Genomic DNA, 27943 nt, shown 5'->3' on the forward strand with positions numbered 1-27943 from the left:
TCAGATTTATTTTACAAAAATTGATTAATAAATGATTAGGTCGCTAATAACCTTGAGCAATAGAAAATTCATAGTAAATTAATAAAAATTTATTTTTTTTTATATTGGACCAATAACAATTTTAATTGTCCTGTGAGGCTATCTGTTAAGTAAGAAATATTTTTTAAATTATTTTTTTTTTATTTATAAATTATCATCTTTGAATTTGTTGAACAAAGAAAAATCACAAAACATACTTAAAATATGAAAAAAATAATATAATATATGTATTTATATATTTAAAATAAAACAAATAAGTCATATTTTTTTATCTTTTTTTTTTCTTTACTACAACTTGATACTTAATTTATTTTTTTTATAATTAATTTATTATATGTATATAATGTAAATGGAATGGGCACCACTCATCACTTACATTAAAACAAAAAAAAACTAAATATTATGCATAATACAAAAACATCAAAAAGAATCCAATAAAATAAAATTTTGATATTGGTACTCATATGTATTTAAAGTCAAAATTTTTTAAGCTCCTTCAATTTTTTTCATATCTTCGAGTACAATTATTGTGTTTAACTATACGAGTACCAAACATGAATAAAAGTAATTCAATTAGTTGAATATTTAATTATTTTATTTAAAAACAGTCAGTGGAGACGAACACATACGATAAGATCTCAAATCAACCAATAATGAATCATATGAACAAATGAAAATTCATACACATATCTTTAATATTAAAATTTTAATAGAAAGTACAAAAGTAATTATGCTGTTGGTAAAAATAATAAATCCAATAAGTCATAACATACCAAGTAGATAAGATTTATAAAAATAATTAATTTTTTTTTTAAAGGGTGCTAAATTAATTTAGCTAGAAGATTTATTTGCTTAAGGAGAAACCATCCATATCAGATAATACTTAAATTAAAGGATAGAAAGCTTTCTTTCTATATTGACTCACCTTAAAAAATTCATTCAAAAATTTTGGTCTTTATTTGTCATAGATTTAAGAAATTTCAAAATACCAATTGTTTTAAATTTTTCATTAATACTTAATATAATAGTAACAATGTATTTGAAAATAATGTTCATTTATTATCTATCACGAAAAAGATATTAAAAATTAATATTATATTTATTACGTTTATTTAAATAATACGAGCAAATAACAAAAGTACATACATAATACATCAAGGTATGCAGTTGTGTATATGACAAAAATAATTTACTCTATATAAAAATTTGAATAAACATAAACTACACATACAAAAATTTTGCTAAAATAAAATATACCTACTTATTATAAGAGTAAAACAATTAGACCTGACTTTTGTTTTCTTTAAATACAAAATTTACAATAATCTTCTATAGTTCGAAAAAATTCAAAAAAGAAAAAAAAAAATCCTAAAAACTATGAATTTTTATTTGACAATATTTTTATTAATAAAATATTTACACTTTATTGTAATCATTTAAATAATTAGAAATAATTCATTATTATATTTTCTTTAGATTTCATCAAATTTTTTCTAAAAACAAACTGTGCCCAAAAAACCAACTAAATCAAATTTTATTATACAACATTCAAAAACAAACTCACAATCTAAATAATATTTAATATATGTATATGTATTTCTATTACAATTGTATATATTTACTCTTTATTAATTTTTTTTCTCTTTTTTTTTTTGTCAACTTTTCCAACTGGTTTACCGAAAGAAATTGATTTTAAAAACAAATTTTTTGCAAACAATTCGAAAATACTTTTTTTTTTATTATTACATATACTATTTTCATAGTTACATACATATACTATCATCTTAATCAAAAAACTTTTTAATATTTTATTTTACTAATGTTTTGTTCTGCGTTATAAATGATTCTAAAAATTATTAGAATTTTTAAATTTAATAATGAAAAATGGATATTCTGTAACCTTTAAACAAATAGGCCTATTATGTATAACAAATTCATCTTAAGATCGTCGAATTCTCTAGAGCCTCAGATTTCGCTAACCTTTACTATTATGTATTGATAATATTTTAAAGTAAAATATCATAAAAAAATTGTGACAAATTCACGTCGAATATACAATGCCATATATAATACAAAACTATCTCATTCATCAAATTTATTGAATAATTCGCCATACATAATAGAACCTGTAAATTATATTTATTCATTTTTTAGGACGAATGGTACACGTTATTTTGTAAAGTTATTATATGTTTAAAATTTTTTTATTTCCAGCGAATTGAGAATATATTATTTAATGCGAATTGCTTGCGATATCATAGCGGGTTATTTGTCCCGATAAATCAGTTGTTTAACTTCAAGGTAAAATATTTTCTATATAATATGTATGTTGAAATATACATGCCTTTTTTAAATATCATATAATTATTTCATAAAAATTTATTAAATTAAATTTTAATTTTATTTTTAAATTTTATTTGTATATTGGTTTTTTTTTCTATTATGTCTCTTTGCATTTTTTTTTTTGTATCAATTTAGACGTGTCATTTAATTCTAATTTACATTTTAAAAACAATTTTTTATTTTACAATACTATATTGTTATATTAGTATAAATTTACGGATTTTAAAAAATTTCATTTGCAAAATATCAATCGATTTTACACATCATTTTTTGATACTTATGTTAAATTATAAATTTATTTAATGAATACTTATTGTAAAACAATGTATAGCATAAAAACTTTTTAAGCTTCAATTAAACAATATTATCTTGTATATTATGCTCATATCTTTATTTATAATATATATATGTACATTAAATTGCGACCTCTAAGAATAAAGAATTTCTTTTTAATACGGTGTTTAAAACAATAAAAACTTTGAATTAATTGATACATTTTTGTATAATTGAAGCTCAAAGGAAATTTATATTTCTTACATTAAAAAAACACAATAAATTCACGAATGCTTTTTTAACTTTTTTTTACTTTTGTGTTTTTCAATATTAATTTTTTCTAATATCTTTTTGAAATTTTTATCATTTAAATATAATTAACATCTTTATAATTACTATTCGATTCATTTATTCATCGTATTTTATAATCCAATAACGCATTTTTATAAAGACCAAATTTTATTATTTTTGGATTTATCGAAATTTCAGCGTGGTTATTAATTTATACAATTAAATCCCATTAATTGTGATAATTAGAAGAAAAGGTTTTTAATTTGTAAAGCCACCTATAATTAGTATGAGCAGAATTTGGCATAAAAGAGTATACAATTGGTAATTTTTTTGATAAATTCAAATTTAAGAAAGAGTTTTGCTTTATTTCTTTAATGTTTTCAGTCTTTTGCTTTTATTTTTGGTAATATACTTAAAAAGAAGCCACATAATTGTTAAATTACATTTACGATTATATAAATTGTTATCTGAAAAATTGTGATTATTTTCAATTATACAACACTAGAGCCGTTTTGAAAAAACAAAAAAAATTTTTGCACTTTAAATTTTAAAGATTGCTCATACTGAATAATACTAAAGCTTTAATAAAAAATGATGCAATTTAAGTCAAATCGAAACTTTTTGGTATTATAAAAAAAAAATCAGAAAATCAATTAATTAAATAGATGTGAAATTTATATTTAATACGTTTAAGTATATAAGATTGGTACATTGAGTTAAAAACTTTCATTTTCTTTTTATTTAATTCCGATATTGTTATTTTGCGTTTATATTTTATTTCTTTATAGTTATAAAATTATACCTTATTGAGTATATAGATGTATATTAAAAATATTCTAATCTAAATGTTTGAATTAAAACAACGTTGAATAAAATTTATTAAGAGCGCGCAATGTAAATAGTTTAATTAAATATTATATTTTTATAAGTCTGAATATTATATAAAACAAAGCAAAAACAAAGCAAAATTTTGGGGTTTTTTTATTTACGGATATATTCTTTATTTTAGATGTTAAAATATTTAATTTGGATAAAGTAACGATATATTTTGAACACCATTTTTCATTTAAGTTAATTGTAAATAAAGAGAAAATTATAATATAGAGAGGAAATATTCTGAAGATTTATTATTCTTAAATCTTTTTTTGAAAAACCAATTATAGTTTTTTATTGAATTGTTCATAACAGAAGGAAATTAGCATTTAAATTTTGAATATTAATTTAAAAAAAATTAACAATCTCAATTTGTTGCCCTTTCTTAATTTGAGGTAGGCTCAAATTCGAAACGTGTATAAAAATTCTTGAAAAATGTTAAAAGTTAGGTATTTATACATTTACTTTAATATGTATGATGAGTTAATTCCAATAAATGGTTTTATTGAAGCGTATTTTGCTAGAAATTTAATACAACATGGTCGGTAATACAGTTGATAGCCCCAGGTGACAACTTATACAAGCTATTATTTTGTTTTCCAATATTTTTTAAAAAAAATTTCTGTATTATTTAGAAAAAAGTTGCCGATAAATTTCCTTGAAGTTCTACATTCAAATTAATATCACTTGCAAAACCACTTATGTATATTTAAATTAATAATGTGAAACAACATAAAGTAAGATATTTTGACTCCATTAACTAAAAGTCCTTTAAAAATTCAGTTTTGAGAAAAAACCTAATCACCCAATTAAATTTAAAAGCATTAATTCATTTGGCATTAATTCAAACTAATTTATTTATAGCGTTTAGCAAATGAAAAATCTTAGACTTAAATTAAAAGTAACATTTCATACAAAAAAAAATTAATTTAATATAGGTTATCAAGTAAACATCTTTTATGAATCGGAAAAAGTAAAGGAGTTAATTTTGCGGAATCTTTATTAAATGTTTACAGAATTTCTTTTAGCATTTATTTATTTTTAACTACATTATAAAGGAATTTATTAATAATATCTTTTAAAAGTTTAATTTAATTTTTGCAATGGTTAAAGTTTTATTTCTTTTTTTTTTAAAGTAAAATTATATACGTTATATATATTTACTATTATATTTTCATAATTATGTATATACTTTTAAAATTACATTTTATTAAATATTTTAACCTAATCATTTTAATCTTTTGCAATTTTCCTATATATTTTACCACCTTTCTTATGAATTCTTTTATGATAGCTCTGAGCTAATGAATTTATTATAGAAATAACAAAATAACATATCATAGCTATCACAAATTTTTCGAATATTTTCGCCAATAGATTACCGGATTCTGATGTAGGATGACTTTTCTGTCGATGTAAACGGGTTTTTTGGTTTTCTAAAAATGCTTTAAATGGTTCTTGCAATCTACGTCCAAATATTGGCACCAAAGCAATTAAATCAACAGCACGTTCTATTAATGATTCATTAAAGGCAATTATAACAAATATTTTTTGTATATGCATTTTTATAACGGCTTTTCCTAATAAGGTTGCACCAAAAAATGTCCAAAATGGTACCAAAAAGTGACCACAAGTAATACCAGCTAAATCAAATAATGGATTCGGTATCTAAAAATAAAAAGTAAAATTAATAATTTATCTTCAAAATATTCACATAAACTTCCATATACATTTTCATATATGTGGTAATTTATTTATATTATATTGACTAGTCATTTTATATTTTAGTAACTAACTAAATATTAAACTTACACTTGCACAAGCCAATATTCCTAAAAATCCAACTTTTTCTACAACTTTTTCCATAAATAATTTTGCTTTATCTAATGCGCTTAAATCACCCGATTTTTGTTTCTTTTGTAATTCTTCAAATTTTTTTAAATCATCATCATCATCTGGATCGATACCAGACAATCGTGCTGCTTTAGCCATAAAATATGGTGGTAATTCACCAAGAGCTGTTCCAGCTCCCCAAAGGAATGCTTCAAAACGTACCTTAGCCATAATATTCCACAGATTTGGTGTAATACTTTGATCAGGTACATCCGGACAAATAATTCTAAAAAGTTAAAAAAAATTTATAAATATTAATTAGATAAATGTATACGTATTTGTTAATATTTCTATAATATAGAGAAAAAATTTTCTATCAAAAACATTATTGGTTTAAGATAAAGTCAACTTACTCATCTGGATACGGTGGTTTTGGAAAATTTAATGCATTGCATTCATATGCTGCTAATGTAACACTTGCTATATGGGGCCCTAAATATAATAAGAAAGTATGAAGGCCTGTACCTAAACCAACGGATGATAAAACACCCAATCCAACCCAATATAATATAAACCATGATTGTGAACGAATCGATTCTATTACTAATTGATGGCGCCCAGGGACATTATATAATATACCTAATAAAGCTATTAATACTAAAACTCCAAGTAAAACTAATCTATGTTCAAGTAATCTGAAACGAGTAAAAAATAATTTAGTTTTAAAATTAATTTTAGTTTCAAAGAAAAACGTATATAAAAACTAAAAAATAATTTTAAAAAATCTATATAAAATCGTATTGTTATTTTAGTAGATTCTATGGTATTCTTGAAATTTTATTAAAAGAAATATCTTACTTTTTTCCATAAATTTGTATAAGGGTTGTACATTCTAATGTACTATATTTGACTGTTTGAAATGGTCTTCGCCATAAAACTATTTTCTCTCTTTCTTCACGTTCTTTTTCTTTATTTTTAGCAGATGATTTTTTTACTATTGTAGCCATTGGTCCAGTACCATTTGGTGAACCGCCATTTATATTACCGCCACCTTTTTGACTTGTCTTTTTAACATTTTGATTTCCCATATTATGATTATTATGGTTATAATTTTTATTTATGTTATTATTATTAACAGCTTTACGATTTTGATAATCAGCTTGCTCCTGATGTTTCAATTGGGACATTTTAACTCCCAGCCTCTGTAACTGCAATTTAATAAATAAATATATTAGTTTTTCTTAGAATTTTCGTTTTGAATTTAATTTAAATAAAAATTTATATGCGAACATAAAATAAAACAAAATTAATTAAAAAAAAAAAAAAATACTTAGAAAAAGCAAAAAAAAAAAAAATAAAAATTTTTGTAATTATAAAATTAATTTGAATAAGCAATAAATAGAATTAATTTTTAAAATCAATCTGGTCGTTTATTATTATTATTGTTATTAAAATTATTAAAAAAAAATTAATTTTTGCAAAAAATATTATATTGGAAAATTTGAATATTTTTTATTTATTGGAATAATCTATGAATATGAGCTACAGTTTATTTGGGAATTGTAAATTTTTAGTTTTCAAAATTTAAAAATAAAGTGATCTTGTGAATCTTCAAAATAAATATAGATATGTATATATGTATACGTATATACATATATACATATTTTGTTTTCTACAGCTAATAGTTCATCTAGTTTAAATATTTAATATTTTTTCAATTCCAAAATAAACTATACACTTATGATAATACTTAATCCAATAATAAATATTTGATAAAATGCTATTTATTATAATTAATTTTAAAAAAATATATTCATATAATAATAATGAATAAAATAAATCAAAATAATTTTATAAAATTGTTATAGCATTCAAATGCATTATGATATAAGTACTTTAATAAAAAATTAAGAATTAAACGTATAACACTTTATAACACTATAATTGAGGAATTGTTTGTTTACATATTTATATAATATCACTTATAATGTGTTTATAGAAATATGTTCATATTAAGCGAATCACTAAATTTCATCATATTGATGACATTTAAAGAATCATACATTCTGTGGGACATAATTTTGGATGCTAAATTGTTATAGTATTTTGTTAAAACATACATATAACTTATGTACTAATATATAACATTTATTCTCAAATAAAATGTAAACAGTTTGAAATATAAAAGTATATATGTATATATGAATTTATATAACAAAAGAAATGGTGCGGTAGTGCCAAAAAAGAGTCAAGTGTTGACTATATAATTGTGTGTTTTGAATGAAATGATGACCAAACAAAAAAAAAACTAAATAAATAATGTTCTTTAAATACACATACATATTTGTTATTTTTAAAATATAATAAGAATTAAAAAAACACAAAAAAAAAAATATTAACAATAGAATAATATAATATTGCTCGAATTAATATAATAGTTATATCAGGAGATTCGAACAATTTAACATGTACTTAAATTATAAAACTAGCTAGCATAAAGATTGCTCAATTTTGTTTATTGTAAAAATTTATTATTGGACCCATTACCTACTGATTATAAAATTGTATTTATAAAAAAAAAAAAACAAAGTTTATTTTAAGGTTAAGGGAACGTTTAAAAAGTATTACTAAACTATGCTTTTAAAATATTAAATCTTTTGTAAGAAAAAATTGATTAAACGTTGACTACATATTTTGAATATGATTAGAATTTGATGACGTCTTGGTTTACATATACGAGTACCATTGCTTTATACTTATAAATATAGATCCTTTTCATATAATTTAAGCAATGGTTCAAATTTTAAACATATCATTTAGTCATTTAAACTACAAGAAGATTAAAAACAAGCAATTATTGTATTATTGACGAGCAATTTCCTTCTAGCACGTTCACCACGTTTTTTATCAAAATATTTATAAAGAACAAAGCCTAAATCAAATTCGTAAAATGCGTAATGAAAGAATTTTAAATGCCGTTGTGTAGTTTTTTTTGAATCTCAATTATGAAACAAAATTAAATTAATTAAGTGGCGTGATTTTTAAATTTTGAAAATAAAACAAGAAATTTAATTTTTTAACAATATATATAAAAAAAGTTGAAAATTATATTAATTAAGAAGAATAAAACAAACGAACAAATAACAAAATTTTCATTATTGAAATTTGATAATTGTGAAAGTAAACATTTTTTACTTAATTTTGAATAATTGATAACATGATTCTTAATGGAAAAATTTTTAAATTTTTTAAATTTAAAATAATTTATATGTATATCGCAACGGAATTTAAGGAACTTCAAATTATTTAAGAACAACTAAATTTTTCGTTCTCATAAATAAAACATTGCTATTACTTTCCAAAATACTTTTTTCAACTTTTACATAATGAATACAAAAGTGTTAATTGGGCCTGAATTTCTTTATGGCTTTCTTTTTATCATCTTAATACAATTAAATTTTAAAAGTTAACACACTTCAATGGTATTTTAATATAAGAAGTAATAGATTACCTAAATTAATTTTAATATTTTAATATTAGAAATAAAAATTAGATTAAAAGAAAATTTTTAAAAATTTGAAATTAAAAATCAATAATCGTAATTATATTCTATATACATGCACATAAACAAAACAGCTACATATTTATAATAAATTTATTTATATTCAAATAATAAATAAATATTGTCAATTGATTGTATAGCATTAAGTTTTTATAAATGAAATATTTAAATATTTATTCAAAAATTAATTTTAAAAATGAAAAATATGTACGACAATTTTTTTTGAAAAAAAAAAAAAAAAATACAACACGCTTTTTTTTTTTTTAATTATTTTTTTGACCTTTATTTGACCTTTATAGTTTGAAAATATTTTCAAATAAATCTTGCTTCATCGCGTGACAAGTTTTTAATAAAAACGCAAGGCAATGAAAATTTTCTTGGTTCACTAAACTTAATAAAATGTAAAAATTTTTTTTTCCTCTTTTTTTTTCTTTTTTTGGCAGAGATAATTTTCATAATAATTACGAAAGATAAACTATAATTATTACTTGTAAACATCCAATAAATTAATATTAAAATTTAATATTAAAATATAGTTAAAATTAATTATATAAGAAAATATTTTTTAATTATATATGAATTGCTGGTATACATCATACATATGTACTTATATATGTACATAAATTTGAATGGTGTACACGAAGTATGTTCCAAAAAAAAAAAGAAAACTTGAAACATCGAACACATCATATTATAGCCATTAGATCAAGTTCTAAGACACTTTCCCAGACTGTCATTTGCACACAATTTGCACACGTCATGAATTTCAAGACTTTATGACGTTAGCATAAAAAGTATTTAAATTCAATTCAACTTTCGTGAATTTCTTTTTTTGTTGCTAATGCATGTGGTTCATGTGTTGCTGCAATGACAAAAACTAATAGTTAAAAATGACTGATTAAGATGTAGAGACGGAAGAAAATGATTTTTACATCATTAATAATAAAAAAAAAAAACTCCAGCTGAAAAAGATTACTTGCATATGACTGCCATTTGCAAGTGATTCACGTTATTGACACGATCATCAGTTTATTGATGTTCATAATAAATGTCAGCACGAAAAATTTGGTATACGATAAAGTAAAACAAATGCATTCAAAAGTTTCACTAACAAGCTCGCTTTTTAATTTTATTTAAATTTTAATTAAAAATTTGTGGAGTACTGTCTTTGCCAAACAAAGACAAACAAAATAAGTACCAGAGTAAGGTGATCTTTCAAAATAATATCACACGCATTCGTAAAAAATATTGATATCCATATTTTTACTATTTAACCGCAAAGATTAGCAGTCGCAGAGTGTGTTATGATCAGACTATTAAAAGAATAGAAACAATTGTTAAAAACCTCGCATAATATATCTGCTTTCAAATGCAATAAATTGCTATCTTCTTCACTGAAACGTAGATCACTTACTAATAACTAATTAAAAAAAACTTACAATATAAATTTCTTCAATAAGAACTTAAAATATCAAATCTATTTACAAGGATTTCGATTGAATAGCCCCAATATCGATACAAAATTAACTTTACTTTTTTAATTCAAATTTAGCAATAAATAATTTTAAACTTAATTTTTAACTAACAGCCAAACAAGCACAATCGGAAATGATAAAAAAATCACTTAAAAACACATAAATTACTTACTTACCGTTAAATGACGTGTCTTTTTTTTTTTAAATCAAAAATCAGAAAAAAAAAGTGTAATACACTGACGTGTACATGTGGTATTCAAAAAAAGAAAAAAAAAAGTGTTGGTGGACTTTGAAATTGATTAAATTTTTTTTTTATAAAATCAAAAAATAAAAATTCATAAGATTTAAGATTCTTACAAAACAATACATAAACTCTTTCAAATAAAATTGTATAGGTAAATAGACTAAATCAAAAATGTAACACGACTGCTTTAGTTCAAAATCAAAATTAAAAATATTTTTTAACCGAGTGCGTATCAGTTAAGAAGCAAAAATGGTGAATCATTTCGCTTCTTTTCAACAAACAACGAACTTATTGAGTCAGATAAAATAAAAGAAAAAGTAAAAAAAAAATTTAACACTATTGTTTCTTGATAGGAAATCTTATTAATCAATAATTTTACAATTCATAATCAAAACAAAAATTGTTGATTGTTGATTGAAATTAAAATATTTGTTAGTTCAACAAAATACATCCTGTAATTTTATCGGAAATTTATAAAACAATATCCTACATTACAAGTAAAATTTATTTTTCAGAAAAATTTTCTTAGCAAAGTGAACATTAATCTATTCTACTTACTTATATAAAATTGATATTTTATTGCCTAGGGCAAACCTATTCTATAAATCACAATTTGCAAATTCTTCCGGAGATCAAATTAAAGATCAAAATTTAATTTCTATTTAAATTCTCGGAAGATAAAAAGTACTTGCATAAATTTTAGATGACAATCCTATGTTCATATATAAATATGCGAATAATGGACATAGGATTGTTACGTGCGAATAATGGTTTATAAGCCGAACTATTTATAATACATCAACGAGGCATACACTCTCGCGTTCAGCATGCAAGTGACATAGGATATTGTTTAAAAAAAACATTTTTTTTTTGAGAGAAATTCACTTAGTCCAGTTCTGTTTTAAACGTTCGATATGTAGGTATTTTAATGAGAACATTAATTTTAAAATTTGCAGATTTTTTTTAAAAAATAAATAATAATTTCTATGAGCGTACTTTTCAATTTAATTTATAAATATAAGTAGAAGTTATTACACATAATTGGAACTTTAGAAAAACCGTACCCAATTCTCAATAACAATTAAAATTGTTTGTTTCGGCAATAATTTTCAATATAACTGAGAAAAACAAACTTTGTACAACTACTTTTTTTTTTACTTATTTTTTTTTAATTTACACATTTTTTTAAAACGTGACAGTAAAATTATTTTAAACAATTCCAAACAACAAATAAAAAGTTGTGCATTCAAAAGAAACAACCAAAGAACGAGTAATTGCTGAATAAGTTTTAAACAATTGCTTACATAATATTGTAATATAATTACTGTACACCAAAAAAAGCACATTTCCTCATTTTACACTTTCTTAATCATACTTGTTTTATTCGCTTTTATCGTAATAATGACATTTTATATTATTTTTTTTGATAATTTAAATAACGATAATAAAGTTTTTTAATCTTATTCAAATGAAAACACCTAATAAAATAAAATTATATTGTAAAATAAATTTTTAACCCAAACTAACCCAAGTTTAAAAAATTTTATTTTTAGTTTTTTTTTAACTATACATTTATTATTACTTATATGGGCATTTAAAATTCAGCAATTCAAATAATTTTTTGTTATTTTAATTGTAATATTATTTTACCTTTGATCTAATATACAAGATTTGAAATAATCAAGTGAGAATGCACACACATGGACATATGTGATATAAATTTACTGGAAATAAAACATTCTAAGGTAGTTGATTTTTTTATTACTTTTGATAAGAAATTTTTAATTTAAAAAATTTATAATGAGCACGTTTTTTTATGATTCCGATAACGTTTAAAGTTCACATCGTTCAGAATAAATCCAATTGTCAGATTAAAAAAAACCTCCACAATATTCAAACCAGTATAAACATGTGTGTACATATATAAGTATATAGCATTAATATTTAATTTAATAGATAAAAAATTATTCTTGTATTAGTCAGAATTTAAAGTTTATGGCGCCTTTTTTGTAAACCAGTTAATACACAATACCAACAAAAAATAAAAATTTAACTTATTTTAACCTTCAAACAAATATTTTAAAATTTGCCCACAAAAAATATTTAAATCAAAGCTTGAAACGCTTAATATAAAATTTATGAAGAAACAACAACAATTTAAAATAAATTAATTATGTATTTAAAATTTTGTGGCTCTTCTTTTAAATTTAATAAATTTATGTAAATTTGAAAATAAACTTTGAGCTTCTTATATATATTTATCTCTGGTCTAATTCTAATGTAATATGTTAAATTATTTAAAAAGTGTGAGTGATACGAGAATATTATGTACTTAACACTTTATCGACCGGTAGCCTATTTTTCGGCTTTTGGTTATCGACGGTTTTTGTCAGTGGGTTGCTCTTTTTATAACTTTTTATAACAAAAAGAATAAGACAAACATAATGCATAGTGAAAATTTAGCGGGTACTGGGAGTAAATACGGGCTCGACTTAGCCGGTACTTACTGAGTGGCAACCTTAACAACAACTGGTCGATAAAGTGTTAAGTATGTATGTATGTGTAACATGAAATAATAGAGATTAATAATTTTATGACTTATTATTTTGTCGTGCAACTAAATCAAAAAAATATATTTTTTCTTCAGTTGTCGATTTTTCCGGTAATTGTTTAACAGTTAATAACAAAAATTTGTTAAATATAATTTCTTAACTTAAAATCATAATTCTCAAATCCGATCTGTGGCTACATTATTATAAAAAAAATTGAACTTTAAACATAATTGCCGCTATGATTTTGTATAACTGTCGTTTACCGTATAAATATAAATGCTTGGTAAAAACTATTTCTGACCTGTATCGCGTGTTGTTTATACTTTAAACTATATACTTGTTTCATTACATTCAAGTAATTCAGCAAACGTACTATCTATTGGTCGGTTATTAGCTACTAGACCCCATTTTTATTTCGAAACAAATTATTGCTTTGTTTGACCGTAAAATCGTATATCATTTAAAAATTCATATTCTAGGTTCTTACATAATTAAAATATTTTAACATTATATTTGATATATGTAGTAATTTCCATATGTTTTAAAAGTGTAAATCTTATATATATTGTATACAGAACAATATAAACATTCATAGAAAAAATATTTTTATATTCAGATTCATAAATTACGATATGTTTACTAGCTCTGACATAATACGACACGTTAGTTTGTCACATGTATGTACGTACATACCCGTATGAATGTATAAATATGTGTTTATTTATTTTTTACGATCAGATTACAATATTATGATAAATTGAGTGAAAAGTAAGTAGTAAATGAGATAAGAAAATACAGATGGTTTTTTTCTAATATGTTGAGCTTTAATAATTTAGTTTTTAAATTGCAGCACATTGTTTATACAAATTTTATAATTAATATTGTAAATTTAATTGAAAAATCAGTTAACCACAAAAATTATTCTCAAATAAAAAACCGGAAAGAAATTTCAACTCAAAATGTAAATGCAAAAATACTTCAATTACTTTAATATTTGGCGGAGCACATTTCCAAAAATTATAAAAAAAAAATTTTTTTTTTTTTTTTTGGCAAAGAGTATCAAAAAAAATTTAATTGACTTCATTTACTAGAGATTGTTATAAAAATAAATAGAACAGTTCTCTATTAAAGAAAGAAATTTTAAACTAAAAAATAAAAAAAGAAAAAAATTTTACTCTGACAAATGTTTCTGCTTTCCAATTTATTAAAAATTTACAATGATAAAAGACAAAAATTATTTAGTCCACTGTTAGATTTTTTTTGTTGTTGTTATTAACAAAAAGACTAGACTATAAAATGATCATTCTCACTCACCACAAGCACTCTTAGCTAAGACAAGCAAATTTATTAAAAAAAACAGAAGATTAGACTTTCTAAAAAATTTTCTATTAACAATTTTTTATTTTTAGTGTTTGTTTTTTTTTTTTAAGGAAAAACGGGAACATTAAGGTAATTAAATTTGCATTTTTCATCATCAATAAAACCATAAATTTTATTGGTTGGCGAAAAATATTACCTAGTCACGATAAATTTTTCTTTTTTTTTACAAAATGATCAGGAGTAGTATTAAAATTTTTCAAATATAATTAATAAAACAAAATGAATTTTATTAAGAAAAATCATCATTTGTAATTAGTAAGCCGGTTGTTTCTATAAGTACATTATGTTTGAACATATACATGTATAACTAACAGTAAATAAAGAAAAAATATATAAAAATTCCATTTCATTTTACTTTTATCATAAATTCAGACTATTTTGTATAAATAATATACGAGCATTACGAGTATAGAGACCGGATAATGCCGACAGAAAAAATCAACTTTTTTAACATTTATATAATGTATGTATATACTATTTTTAAAATTAATAGCAAGTGTGTATAATTTATACATATATGTATATATATGCGTTATAGACTTTACGCAATGTTGATGTCCAATTTTTTTAATATTATAATAATATAACACATGTGTATAAATTTTTTTGAATAAGAATGCTATTTATTCTTGTCGTCCAGAAAATATATAGCGATTGTGTATACGCTAGGAAATTAAATCAAAAAAAATATCTTTAACTTTATAATGTTTGTTAGGAAGAATTCCTAACTGTAAGTAAATTTTAATCTTAAAAATAATTTTAAATGTAAATTATACAAATAATTCTGCTTTCATAATTGGTAAAAAACAATTTCTGACAATTGTTTATGTCAAAATATGAGCCCCTTGTATCCTGTTTTTATTTCAATTTCCCACGCGATCGACAAATACTTATAATATTAAGGAAACAAGATTTTTTTGACGATTTTTGTTTTATAGATATTTTACACAAAATTATATCATTGGTATTATGGTATAATACAAGAATATAATACAAAGAAGGCGAGAAAAATTGTTTGGGCTTCATTCAGAAAAATGAAACAATTTAATTCTTTTCTTACAGAAAGTCTTACTCTAACATCTCAATTTTACTAATCCAAACTACTATCCAGAATAAAGGTTCATATTGACGAACTATCCAACCAGATGCATCATTCTTTAACAGTTATTTAAATTTTCTTGCCATTTACAAAATTAATACTTGCCATTTACTAAATTTTTCAAAAAACAAAAAAAAATGGCAACTCCAATTCTATGTTCCATTATGTATGTAACCTACAAACATATTATGTATATACATATATATTTTTATTTTTATCACAAAAGTAAATGTACTTGATTTTTTTTTTATTTGTATTTTTCTCGCACATAATATTCTGTCTGGTAAATAAATGTATAATAAAATTTATAGTAAATATTTTTCGCTTTAAATATTAAATTAAATAAAATATAAACTAGATTTAGGTTAATCTAATATGGAAAAATAAAAGAGAGATAATAATATGAAAAAAAAAAGATACTGTTGAAATCCTCAACAAATCTATATGTTTTACACGAGTACATGTATATATAATTGAATTTATATATAATCTACAGGGGCAAGTATAAATTTTATTTATTTATGTGGGTAGATAGTATAGGTAGGAGCCAAATTCATATATATACATACATATTTATTCAATACGAGTACACACATAGTAAAATAATAATTTCCTCATTTTTTGTTTTTATTGCATATTTTTGTTTTGTAAGACGCAACATATTATTTCCATACATACATACATACATACATATATGATAAAAACGGAATAAGTGAATTACGTTGAATTATTGTTCTGCGTAATGAAAGTTTCTATATAAAAAATATTTTTATATTTTATTCGAAAAACAATTTTTCCCAATTGAAGACAACAAGCAAACAAAAGAAAAAGAATTCTTCAAAATAATATGAATAAATACTTAATAGATATTAGAAAGAGTAGAGAAAAACAAGTATTTCAAATGTTACAGTTGACAAAATAATTTCCCTATAATAGTTGCTATTCAAAAAAACTCCTATACAGTATAATTTTTAATATATGTGAAAGACAACAATATTTTCTTTTTAATTTTTACATAACCAAACAATTTTAATTTTTTATATTTTTATTTAGATAATTTCCTATTGTATGTATGTACATTAACTAAGGTGTATAAAATATGCTATTAATTTTATTTTATTTATTTTAGATAATTTATTAAGTCATAACAAAAAAATCTGATGTGATCAGCACATATCCGACCGCAATTTACACTAGTAAAATCCCATTCAATATTTCTCAGAAAATGAAAATTTAGCTCTTAGTAGGGTTTGGTTTTTGAGATACACATGTAAACAGACAGATCGCCAGACCGACAGACATGGTCCAATGTCACTTGTCAACTTATGTCTGTCAAATGTCAACTGTCATCTGTCAAATATAACCTGTCAAATGTCAACTTCAATCTGTCAACTGTCATCTAACAAATGTCACCTGTCACCTATCAACGATCATCAGTCAAATGTCAAAAGTCACCTATGAAATGTCAACTGCCAAATATCAGATGTCAAATATCAAATGCTCTTAGTACAGTTTCGTTCTGTACCATTCGAATTAACTGAGAAGTTCACCATTTACTTTCAGTAGCAACCAGAACTTAAATATTAAATTACATGAAACTGCATCAATTAGTTCCGTAAATATGATAAAAAATATGAAATCGGAATCTGTTTAAAAATGTGAATAAAATCTGTTTACCTGAACTTGAGACACAAGCCTCGACATGCGAAATTTGATAACACCACATAACCTCCCTTATTAGTAAGCAATGCGCTCGGTAATAAGTTTATTTGTAAAAGATAAAAAAATTTAATAGAATAATACAGCAATATAACACAAATAATACAATTGAAAATAAATATATAACATTAAGTATACAAATAGTAGTTTAGTATTTTTCAAGTACGACCTACCCGTTTTACATTCAAAAAAAAAATTTACGCAATAAAATATAAGTACAATTTTATTTAAAGTAAATAAATACAAGTTGATTATATAACGTTTCGTTGATGTATAACAGTATAGTATAAACACATTGTGGAAAGATTTGTATAAGATTTCATTTAAATAAACGCTCTTAAAAAGAAGATAAACCTTTATTATGAAATAAAAGTGGGTGTGTATTGCAAGGTTAACGCTTATTCTTCGTTTAATAAGAAGTTTAGTTTTAAATAATAATAAATTATTAAATTGTAATTAAGAATTTAATTAATATTGATGCTATAAAAAGTTTTAAATGCGATTTTGAGTTCCATATTGTTGTAATATAGTTTTTAAATATAATTCAAAATATATGTTAATTACTGAATTTTAAAAACCATATTACTATACACATACTATGGAACTCAATTGTTATTTCTTAAACTAAAAATATGTTTAATAACAACACATTTCCATATCTCTGAATCTGTAATTAATATATAACCCTATCTATGCACTGTTAAGCAAGTAGAAATTTCATATGCATATTATATTGTAAAGTAAGACAAATTATAATTATAAAACACAATCAGTTTAATTGGTTCAATTATTATTAAATAATTAATAAGATAAAAATTAAATAATAGCTAAATAATTAATGTAGAATAAGTAGTATAATATTTTTAATAGCAGAATTTTTGTATAATAAGTAATAGTATAATATTTGAAATTATTCAAATTAAATATTAATTTATATTTTTAAAATTTAGCTAAACAATTTAAATATACGTTTCAATATAAATAATATCAATAAGTAATTTAATTGGAAATTTCAGACTGAAATTATAAGAATAGTTAGATTTAAAATTCTAATTAAATTAATTTTATAATCACCATTTATTATCTATTAATTAATTATAAAAAATTCATCAAATTCTGAAGAATTTCTAGATTTTTATATCACTAATTCAAATGTCATTCTATTTCTTAATAAATATTATTAAAAAATTTAATGCTTAAAGCCAGAAAAAAAAAATACATTTTGTTGTTAGGCGAAAAATCAATTTATTTTTTTTTTTCATGCATCTTTGACATGACCACATGATCACTAGTAAGATAGATTAAAAAAGAAAGTAGAACAGAAAAAATAAATACTGATGTAGTTTAAAAAGAAAAGCAAAAACAATTTTTGCTCTTTGTACCCACCCGTTGTGAAGAATTTTTCTTATTACGTATACAAGTAGACTAAGCAACAACATAATATTAACAACAAAAAAAAAATCATAAAAGCAAAAGCTAATAAAATTTTTGTTATAAATAAATTTATGTTATAGAAAAATATAAAAATGTTCGAAATCACTAAAATATATTATACTAAGTAAATATAATACATACTTAATATATTAAATAAAATGGAAAATCTATAATATTATTAAAGATTAAATATTAATCTTAATGGTAGAGAATAATGTAATCGAATAATACCGGCTAATGAATAAATTTTTCTCATTTTTCTTCCATTTAAAATAGCAACTTTTAAAATGTATTGCAATGAGAAAATACCTAGATTGTTTCATATTTATTGCCCCCCCCCCCCTTGGTTGTATATATTAAAAGATTTTTATAAACGTAATACCGTTAAACAATAACTGCAAAAACATTTCATATGATTTAACTGCGCTAATCACAATAATATCACTGCTCGTAGTTAAAATTTAGTAAGTAATGTTTGTGAATCTACAACATTTGTTTAGGAACACAAATATAGCGCAGATTTCACTACGTATCACGATATATTTCGGTTATTGTAAGTCCTATTACATTAACATAACAATATTAATATCTAAATTAAATGATATATGTATGTATGTATATTTTAAAATATTATGACAAAATAAATTTAGGACCAATATGAAAATGTTTTGTTTTGTATTAATTATATTACATTTCCATAATTTACAATATTTATTTATATAATTTCAATGCTAAATTAATTACTTATCTGTATTCAAAACTTGTTTGAAATTTCAATTTAACTTTTATGTATGTATATTCTATACATTATAGTAGTATATATTTTAAATTAATATGTTATACGTATTTATATTACTCAATAAATTAATTATTTTTCAGAATGAATAAAAACAATTATTTATAATAGCTATTTTATTGAGTTGCTAACACGAATATTACATACATACATGTGTATTAATAAAAATTATAATTAAATTATTTTAAAAAAAATACATACATACTTATTTCTAAACACAGCAAGTTAAAAATAGTAAAGTAATTAACATAATATTTTTTTTTAATCATTAAAAAAATAAAATAGCATCAAACAAAAAATTAACAAAATACACAGGCACACACTCATGGATTATATGTATGTACATATATGTGCATATTATGTAGATAGAAATTAAAAAATCACGCTCAAATAAAAAATTAAATAAAAATAATTAAATACTTAAGGTAATATTGTACAAACCGTCATTTTGAATCACCAAATTATAATATTATACAAACGAAAATTAAATTTAAATAAATAATGAATAATAAAAATTATCACCAATATTATTAATTAATTATTGACATTTATGAAGGTACCTGTATTCTATACTCAGGTAAAATAAAATATTATATTTTATTAATTTATATTTAAAAACAAATTCACTAACACCACATTAAATTGTAATATTAAATAACTGTACCTATATACAATATTTATATATTTTATGTATGCATGTAAGTAAAAGTATATTGACATTCAATTCAACTGTAAAAATATAGAAGATTTTAAGATTTTTCTTTGTTTCAGAATTTTCTCCGATTATATTTCTTTTATATTTTTTGCACTCAGTCTCTAATCACAAATAATGTTCCCACGTAAAAAGCAAAACAAAAAAAAAATAAATAAATGAAAAAGTGTATAACAAAAGTGAGTAAAAAGAAAAAAAAAATCAGCTGACTGACTCTGAGAGTCTGACTGATTATTTTTTCTTTATCTTTTCTTTATTTTTTATTTTTTTTTATCACCGACACAAAAATGTGGCTGAATCATTGAATTTTTTCATTTTCGGCCTTTTTTTTTTTTTTGTTTTTCAATTCACGTGAAAAAATAACAATTATTTAACTTAAAAAATTTAAAAAAATAAAAATCAATATTGAATTTTTATATTTACTTTTCTATTTTTTTTTTCTTTTTTCTTCTTCTCTTTGTTTTTATTTACATATGTTGTCTATGTACTGCATATGTGTAAATAAATTCAAAAAATTTTCACTTATACACTCACAGAGAAAACAACAAAAATCAACAAAAAATTTACAAAATTTACAATGTAAACCACGTAAATAATTTTTGTAATGAAAATTAATAAATGAAATAAAATCATTAAATTTCATCAGCAAACCATCATAGTCGACAGCATGATAAAAAAATTTTTTAAATATAAATTGTCTTCTTTTTTATTATTTTTTTTTTTTTAATTTATTTTATTTTCGGTCTGACCATCATATTATAATGAAGCTTTTAAACATACTAAACAGGAGAGAATGGTAATATTGGCAAACAAAACCATTTGGCTTTTGCTTGATTTTTTTTTTTTTTTTTTGTATATCAACATAAATAATTATATGTACATATGCTTGAACGAAATGGCATATACATTGGATATACCGTGTGTAATATTAAAATATAAAATAATGAAAAGAAAAAAAACATTAACAATAAAATGATAAAATATATGTACGTACACATTGTATAAAATATAAAAACAGACAAAAAGTAAAAAAAAAAAATGACCTGAAACAACCACGACAACAACGACTACAACGATAGCGACAACAACGACGATGTTATCGCCTGATTATAAATCCAAAAAAAAGAAACGAAAAAAGAAAAATATTAAAATTATTTAATTTTTTTTTTTTGTTACAGTGACTGTTAACTTAAAGATATTGTTTTTGATTTTTAATTTTTTAAAAGAACGAGAAAGCACAAAAAAAAATAAGTAAATTTTAAAAAAAAATTTAATAACACCTTTGAAACCAAGCTGGCATATACTTGACATATGCTGATATACAAGTACTACAATCAACGAAAAGCTGATATACATATTTAGAAGCAATGAAATTTGAAATTTTTTACTATTCGGTGTTATTGAAATATTTTTTAAAATTTAAAAATTATTTGAGAAAAAATTTAAACAAATGTAATCAGCCTTTCTTCCTCAACCGAATTCTAGTTTATAATTTTTTCAAATTGCCTATAAAAATGTCATTTTTGAATATAGTTACACCTAAAATTTTTACACATTCACATCAATTAACAATTCCAAAACATTACCGAAAAATTCATAACATTTGCATTTGCATTATACAGCAGATAATGTAATTAAAGAGACCACCCTGTGTTACTTATTGTCGTATATAGTTTTCCCTTTCTGTATTCTATATCCAGTATTTCAAAATGTTATACATTTTTATCATAATTATTTAGAACGAAAACTTAAAATCATAATGCCACACAAAAAAAAAAATAAAAGAAAAATTTCAAGAAAACTTTAAAGAAAGCATAATACAAAATTTCAAATCATATTATAAATTATGCATATTTTGCAAAGTGTTAGCGTTGTCGTTGCTGTCTTTTATTCTTTATTATTATTTGTATGAGATAAGCAAATCGTCATCATAATAATATAGTAGATATATGTATATATGCACATTATGTACATAAACTCTATTCTATGCTATTGAATTTGCCATAGAGCAGTTACGGTTATGTCCATTAATACAATAAAAATATACTTAGGCATAGATCAGTTCTATTATAGTGTAGTCGTATGTAAATAAATTTAACTTTAAATTTTGTAATTTAATTTTCGTTATAACGTTATAATTAAGCAATCATTTTTTACGGAAATTGGTACATGAATTGCAATCGAATGGTTATTTTGGATAATTTCAATGGATTAAATTTATTTATTTAAAAAGAAAATGAATTGTTTTAAAAATAATTTCATACAAAAATAAATTTATACATAATTTTGAGTAAATTTGTAGAATTTTCAAATTTGCTATTTACCTATGTATGTTATGTACGTACATAGAAATAAATTATTTTTTTTTCTTTAATATTCGGCTTTACGAGCACAATAAACTTCTGCTTTACTCATTTGTTCGTATATGTAATTATTAAGTAGGTACTTGTTTTTAATTTATAATGAGTTCATTTAATTATAATGAACGAATTTAATTGTACATATTTTTATTTTTTATACCACTCGGTAATTGCAATAATAATATTCGACTCTCTGAATTGTTATACTTTAAATTTGATATTCTAAATTTAGAAAAAAATCTTTGAAGTTCATACTACTAAAGTTACATAGTGAAAACATTTCACTAAAGCCTAAAATTACAAAATATGTATGTATAAATAAAAATTTTTATGATAAATTTTATTAAAGTAATTCATATAATTTTCTTAATAAATATTAAATGCTAAATTATGCATTATATTAAGAACTTGTTCATCATACATACATATAAGAAAGTCATAAACATTAAAGAAACTAAAAAAGAAAACTTGTACAGAATAAGAAATAGAAATTTCTTTTAAACATTGTATATGCAGAGTATAGGAGATTACTTTATTACTTTTTGAATATTTTGGCTAAATGTGCGTATATTATGTTTATATTAATAGAAACATAGAAACAAACATTTTATTTTTTTGTAAACACGTTTTTATCATAACATTTTTTTGTTGTTTATGAAAATGGAATGACGTTTTTCTTTTCTGTTAGTTTTTTTTTTTTTTTTACGTTCGCGTCAAAATGTCTCTAGTCTATGATTATTAAGATTTGTAAATAATACCACGTATGTAAGTATGTTAGTTATTTACACAAATAATTTTAATAGTTATTTCATGTACATTTGTGTGTTTTGACAGTATTTTATAATTATATTGAAATTTTAAAAATGAAAGTAAAAGTAGTCAAAAAATAAAAGCATTAAATTTATTGATTTTTAATGCTTAAATGATAACAAAATGAAAAGAATTATAACATTAAGTCAATATTTTTTTTAAATTCTATTTCCCTTTAATAATGAAGGAAATCATATCTCTTATGTCATCAAACAAAAATATAAACAGTAGACTGCTTCATTGATATTATCTTTATAAAAGTAAAATTCGTTCTTGAAACTAATTTCTGCCTAAACAAACATATTTATCTTGCCATAAATTTGAAGATTGCAAATCTTTATAAAAAAATTGCCTTTATGATTAACCCAATTTTAAAAAATACATTCATAAATATCAAATTGTTGTCAAAATTTTCGAGAAATTGAATTATACATACTCTATAGTCTATGTATACCCAAATTAAATGTCAAAAAGTTCGTTTGACAATAATATACATACATACATACACAAAATATTACTTTTTATAGTACATATAAGTAGGACTAAACACTAACAACACTAATTATTACCATAAGGTGAAATTGTATTTATACAATCAATTATTCATCGAAAACTGGTCATTTGTATATTAAAAATACCAATTTAAATGAATATCAATAAAAAAAAAACATAGTAAATTTACAAGTTCTATTTAAAACACTTCACATTCAATACAAAAATACATGGTTGACTAACAAAGCTGAAAAATATTTTCATCAACATTTTAACCTTTATAACTTTAAATATCAGTATAGTAAAGTTAATATTATAAACAATATTATATTCAGATTACCATTATACTTAGAGGTCATTGTAAAATTAATAAAATAAAGAAAAAACAAAATGAAAACTATGTATATATAATTATAATTACTACCAAAGTGTAACATTTTCAATTTGTAACGTTAAATTGAAAAATATCAATTGAACAAGTTACAAATAGAAAATTATTTTATGAAAAAAATATAAAAATTTGGAAAAATTTCTCTTTTTAAATAAAATTCAATTATATTAGCATAAAATTATTTTACAATTCCCATAGAATTCTTTTACAATGCCAACTCGATCTCAGAGTTTTTTTTTTTAGGAAAGATAACAAGAAGGCTGGGTATTTCTTCATCAGATATTTGTTGCGGATGCCGAGAACTGGGAGTGGCAATACGTGCTCTTCAATTATCTCGCTCTGATCAGTTTCATGGAGGAGTTCTTAGGGGTCGACTATGGGTTTTCTGCTGAACTTTGACAAGGGACTTGAATGGATTTCACTAAAAATTATTTTTAAAGAGTTATTTATTTTGAATTGAATATTCCAAATTTCCTAATTTATGAAAGAATTGAATGATAAAATTTTTTAAAATTTTTATCAATTGACAACACTTTAACTCTAAAGCTAATACAATTTTAAAAATTGAAAAGAAAAAACTCAATTTTCATTTAAAATGTTTTTTTTTTAAAAGAATGAAAAATTTCTGCTCTGATTAAAAAAACACATAAATCAAAAGAAGTAAAAAAAAAACCTAACCGTAACAAAAAATTCTGTAAATCCAACCATATTCAATTAGAATTTTTTTTTATTATGAAAATGGACTGAAATATTTCATAAATAATTCAACAATTAAAAAAATTACATAAAAAATGTATGTAATGTACAAAAACCCTAACCACATTTTAGAATTTTAAATTGAATTCATAAAGAATAAAATTCAATAATGATTTTAGTAGTTCCGAAAGTTGTAAAACATTAATGTGCATGTATGTCAGACTTAAATACTATGTATACATATGTATTTTAATATGTATAGGCATGTATATATATCATCACGTAATATTTTTTATTGATACAACAATGCACGATCAGGTTAAACAAAAATTTTAATAATATATACATAACTGTACGAAAAATACACACAGAGAAAAAAAAACATCTTCCACCAAAATTATTTTCCTTCTAAATAATCTCGCTTTAAATCATGCTAAATTTTCGCAAATAAACACAAATGTTATAGGATAACATCATAAATTTTAGTACCTTGGTAACAACACACATTTAATTTTAAAAATTAAATTTTTCACTTATTTCTTGAAAATATTCAAAAAATAATATAAAATACAAAAATAGAGTTTCATGATAATGAAAAAAATTATTTTGAGCCAAAAAAAAATCGCACTTTTTTAAATAACTTTAATTTTTCTAAACACTATGTATACATTTAACTACATATATGTATATACAAATTTGTTTTTATAAATATTTTTGCAAAGCGATTTACATGCAAAATAATTTATTCTTCCTTTTTATTAAATTGGGTTTGACAACAAAATTGAGGCTATTTTTAAAACTACGAATACCTTTTTGGGTAAGGAAAAAGAGTTATGTTGTTTTTGGAAAAAAAAAATTGTATTTTCCACCAAGTAAACAACTTACTAAGAACGTACACAAAGGTTTAGTTCATATTTTCAGATCTTAAAACTTAATTCTACTTTTGTCAGCGCTTTTCTAACGCAGAAAATTTAAAAACTGAAGGAATCAGCTTTACTTTTAAAAACAATTGACAGCATTGCATCAATTATAATAAATTTTTAAAGCTAAATAATGCCTTTAAAATTTATCTCCACTTCATAATTATAACTTTTCAATTGTATCTTTAAGTTATGTCAGTTGGCAATATTAATTTTCATACTGACAATTTGAGTGTAATTTGTAGTCTTTCAAAGTTCTTTACATGAAAACAAACTGCTTTTTGGAGTGTTAGTCACAAAAACGCGCTACATTTTCAAAACTAAGTACGATCAGCCAACATGAACTATAAGAGCATTTTTACAAATTTTATGTACTGTATATGAAAAATCGTTTTGCACAAAATACTTATAAAAACTCTAGCATACAAACGTGATTTAGAAAAATTCAAGATATTGAATTTTGAATTTTTATACTTAAATTTTTCGCTGTGTAAAGAAAATTTTACAAAATTGTAGAAAATAAAAAAAAAAATTTTTAAATTAAAAAAAAAAACACGAAACAAGCGAAAATCTAGAATAAAATAAAAACGTGTGTTCTTGTCAATTATCTGTGTTACCAGCAATAATTACTAAAATGTGTTTATTTTGTATTTAAGTAATAAAGAAAAACAAAAAAAAATATATAATTTTAAAATATAAAAAGAAAAACATCGAAATACTTAATATCTATTTTAATATATAATTTAAAAATAAACTTATATTAAATTTTTTTATTTTATTTTATTTATAAACTATAAGAAGTACTTTTTGTTCTAAATATTTTGCGTAGAAACTCTTATTTCAAATATATCTAGTAACTATAATTCTAAACAAGAAGCAATTATTATTAAAATTTATGAAAAACGGGTAACAAAAGCAAAATTCACAATTTTGTGGTGAAAATTTTTATTTTACTTTGAAATATATTTAAAAAATTGTAATGAATTTATAATATAAATGTTTGCAATTATGAATATAAATTAAAATACATAATTTCTTTACTATTCCTCATTCATATAATATTCTTGTAATTATATTCACAAATTCCATAACTATATGCAACGAAAAGTAATAGAGTATCTAATACAAATTATTTTGAAACAATAACAATTGACAAGACATTCAGTTTTTTTGACCTCTTTAACATTTTTGTGCATAATTTAATGTTTCACATATTTAAATGTTTATTTTACAGAAATTTCAAACGTAATTATATTATTTACTTCATTAAATACACAATATTTATATTTGCTTAGAAAATAAGATGGAAAATAAATTATTATTATTATTCCTACGATGAGTTATTGATACAGTATACAGAGTACAATTTTATGTACACTAGAGTGGTATATTTACAGATTCATTGCAACCATTTATTTACCTAATAAAATTGCAGCAATTAAATTACTTATGTAAAAAATTATTCATATTATGCGTTCATAAATTATTCAAAAATTATCAACTTTTAAACTATTTTGAATTAGAAAAATGTAAAAATAATGAAAAGGAATTAAAAAAGAATTTGTAAAATAAAATTAAGGGCTATTCATATTTTGTATTTGTACAAAGTTTCTTATCAAATTTATCTTCAATTAGTGTTAATTCGTAAG

General features: G+C 21.9%; 1 protein-coding gene across 7 annotated transcripts in view; it reads right to left on the reverse strand.

Moving 5' to 3' along the window:
- Window positions 1-1126: 1126 nt before the first annotated feature.
- Window positions 1127-27943, reverse strand: part of LOC129615555 (vacuole membrane protein 1) — a 35271-nt gene continuing 8454 nt past the window's right edge. For 3 of the 7 annotated variants that reach the window (XM_055530804.1, XM_055530799.1, XM_055530798.1), the window contains 4 exons: window positions 6511-6860; window positions 6066-6347; window positions 5632-5938; window positions 1127-5487 (listed from right to left, as the gene is read on the reverse strand). In XM_055530804.1, coding sequence (XP_055386779.1) covers window positions 5053-5487; window positions 5632-5938; window positions 6066-6347; window positions 6511-6839 — 1353 coding nt within the window. In that variant the 5' untranslated portion in view covers window positions 6840-6860 and the 3' untranslated portion in view covers window positions 1127-5052. Of the gene's footprint in view, window positions 5488-5631; window positions 5939-6065; window positions 6348-6510; window positions 6861-12237; window positions 12320-17641; window positions 17684-20354; window positions 20528-21276; window positions 21407-27943 lie in introns of those variants that run through there. The other 4 variants (XM_055530802.1, XM_055530803.1, XM_055530801.1 and 1 more) reach the window with 4 other exon arrangements.

This window comes from Condylostylus longicornis, unplaced genomic scaffold (assembly GCF_029603195.1).
Source record: "Condylostylus longicornis isolate FDR11 unplaced genomic scaffold, ASM2960319v2 ptg000137l, whole genome shotgun sequence".
Taxonomy (NCBI): domain Eukaryota; kingdom Metazoa; phylum Arthropoda; class Insecta; order Diptera; family Dolichopodidae; genus Condylostylus; species Condylostylus longicornis.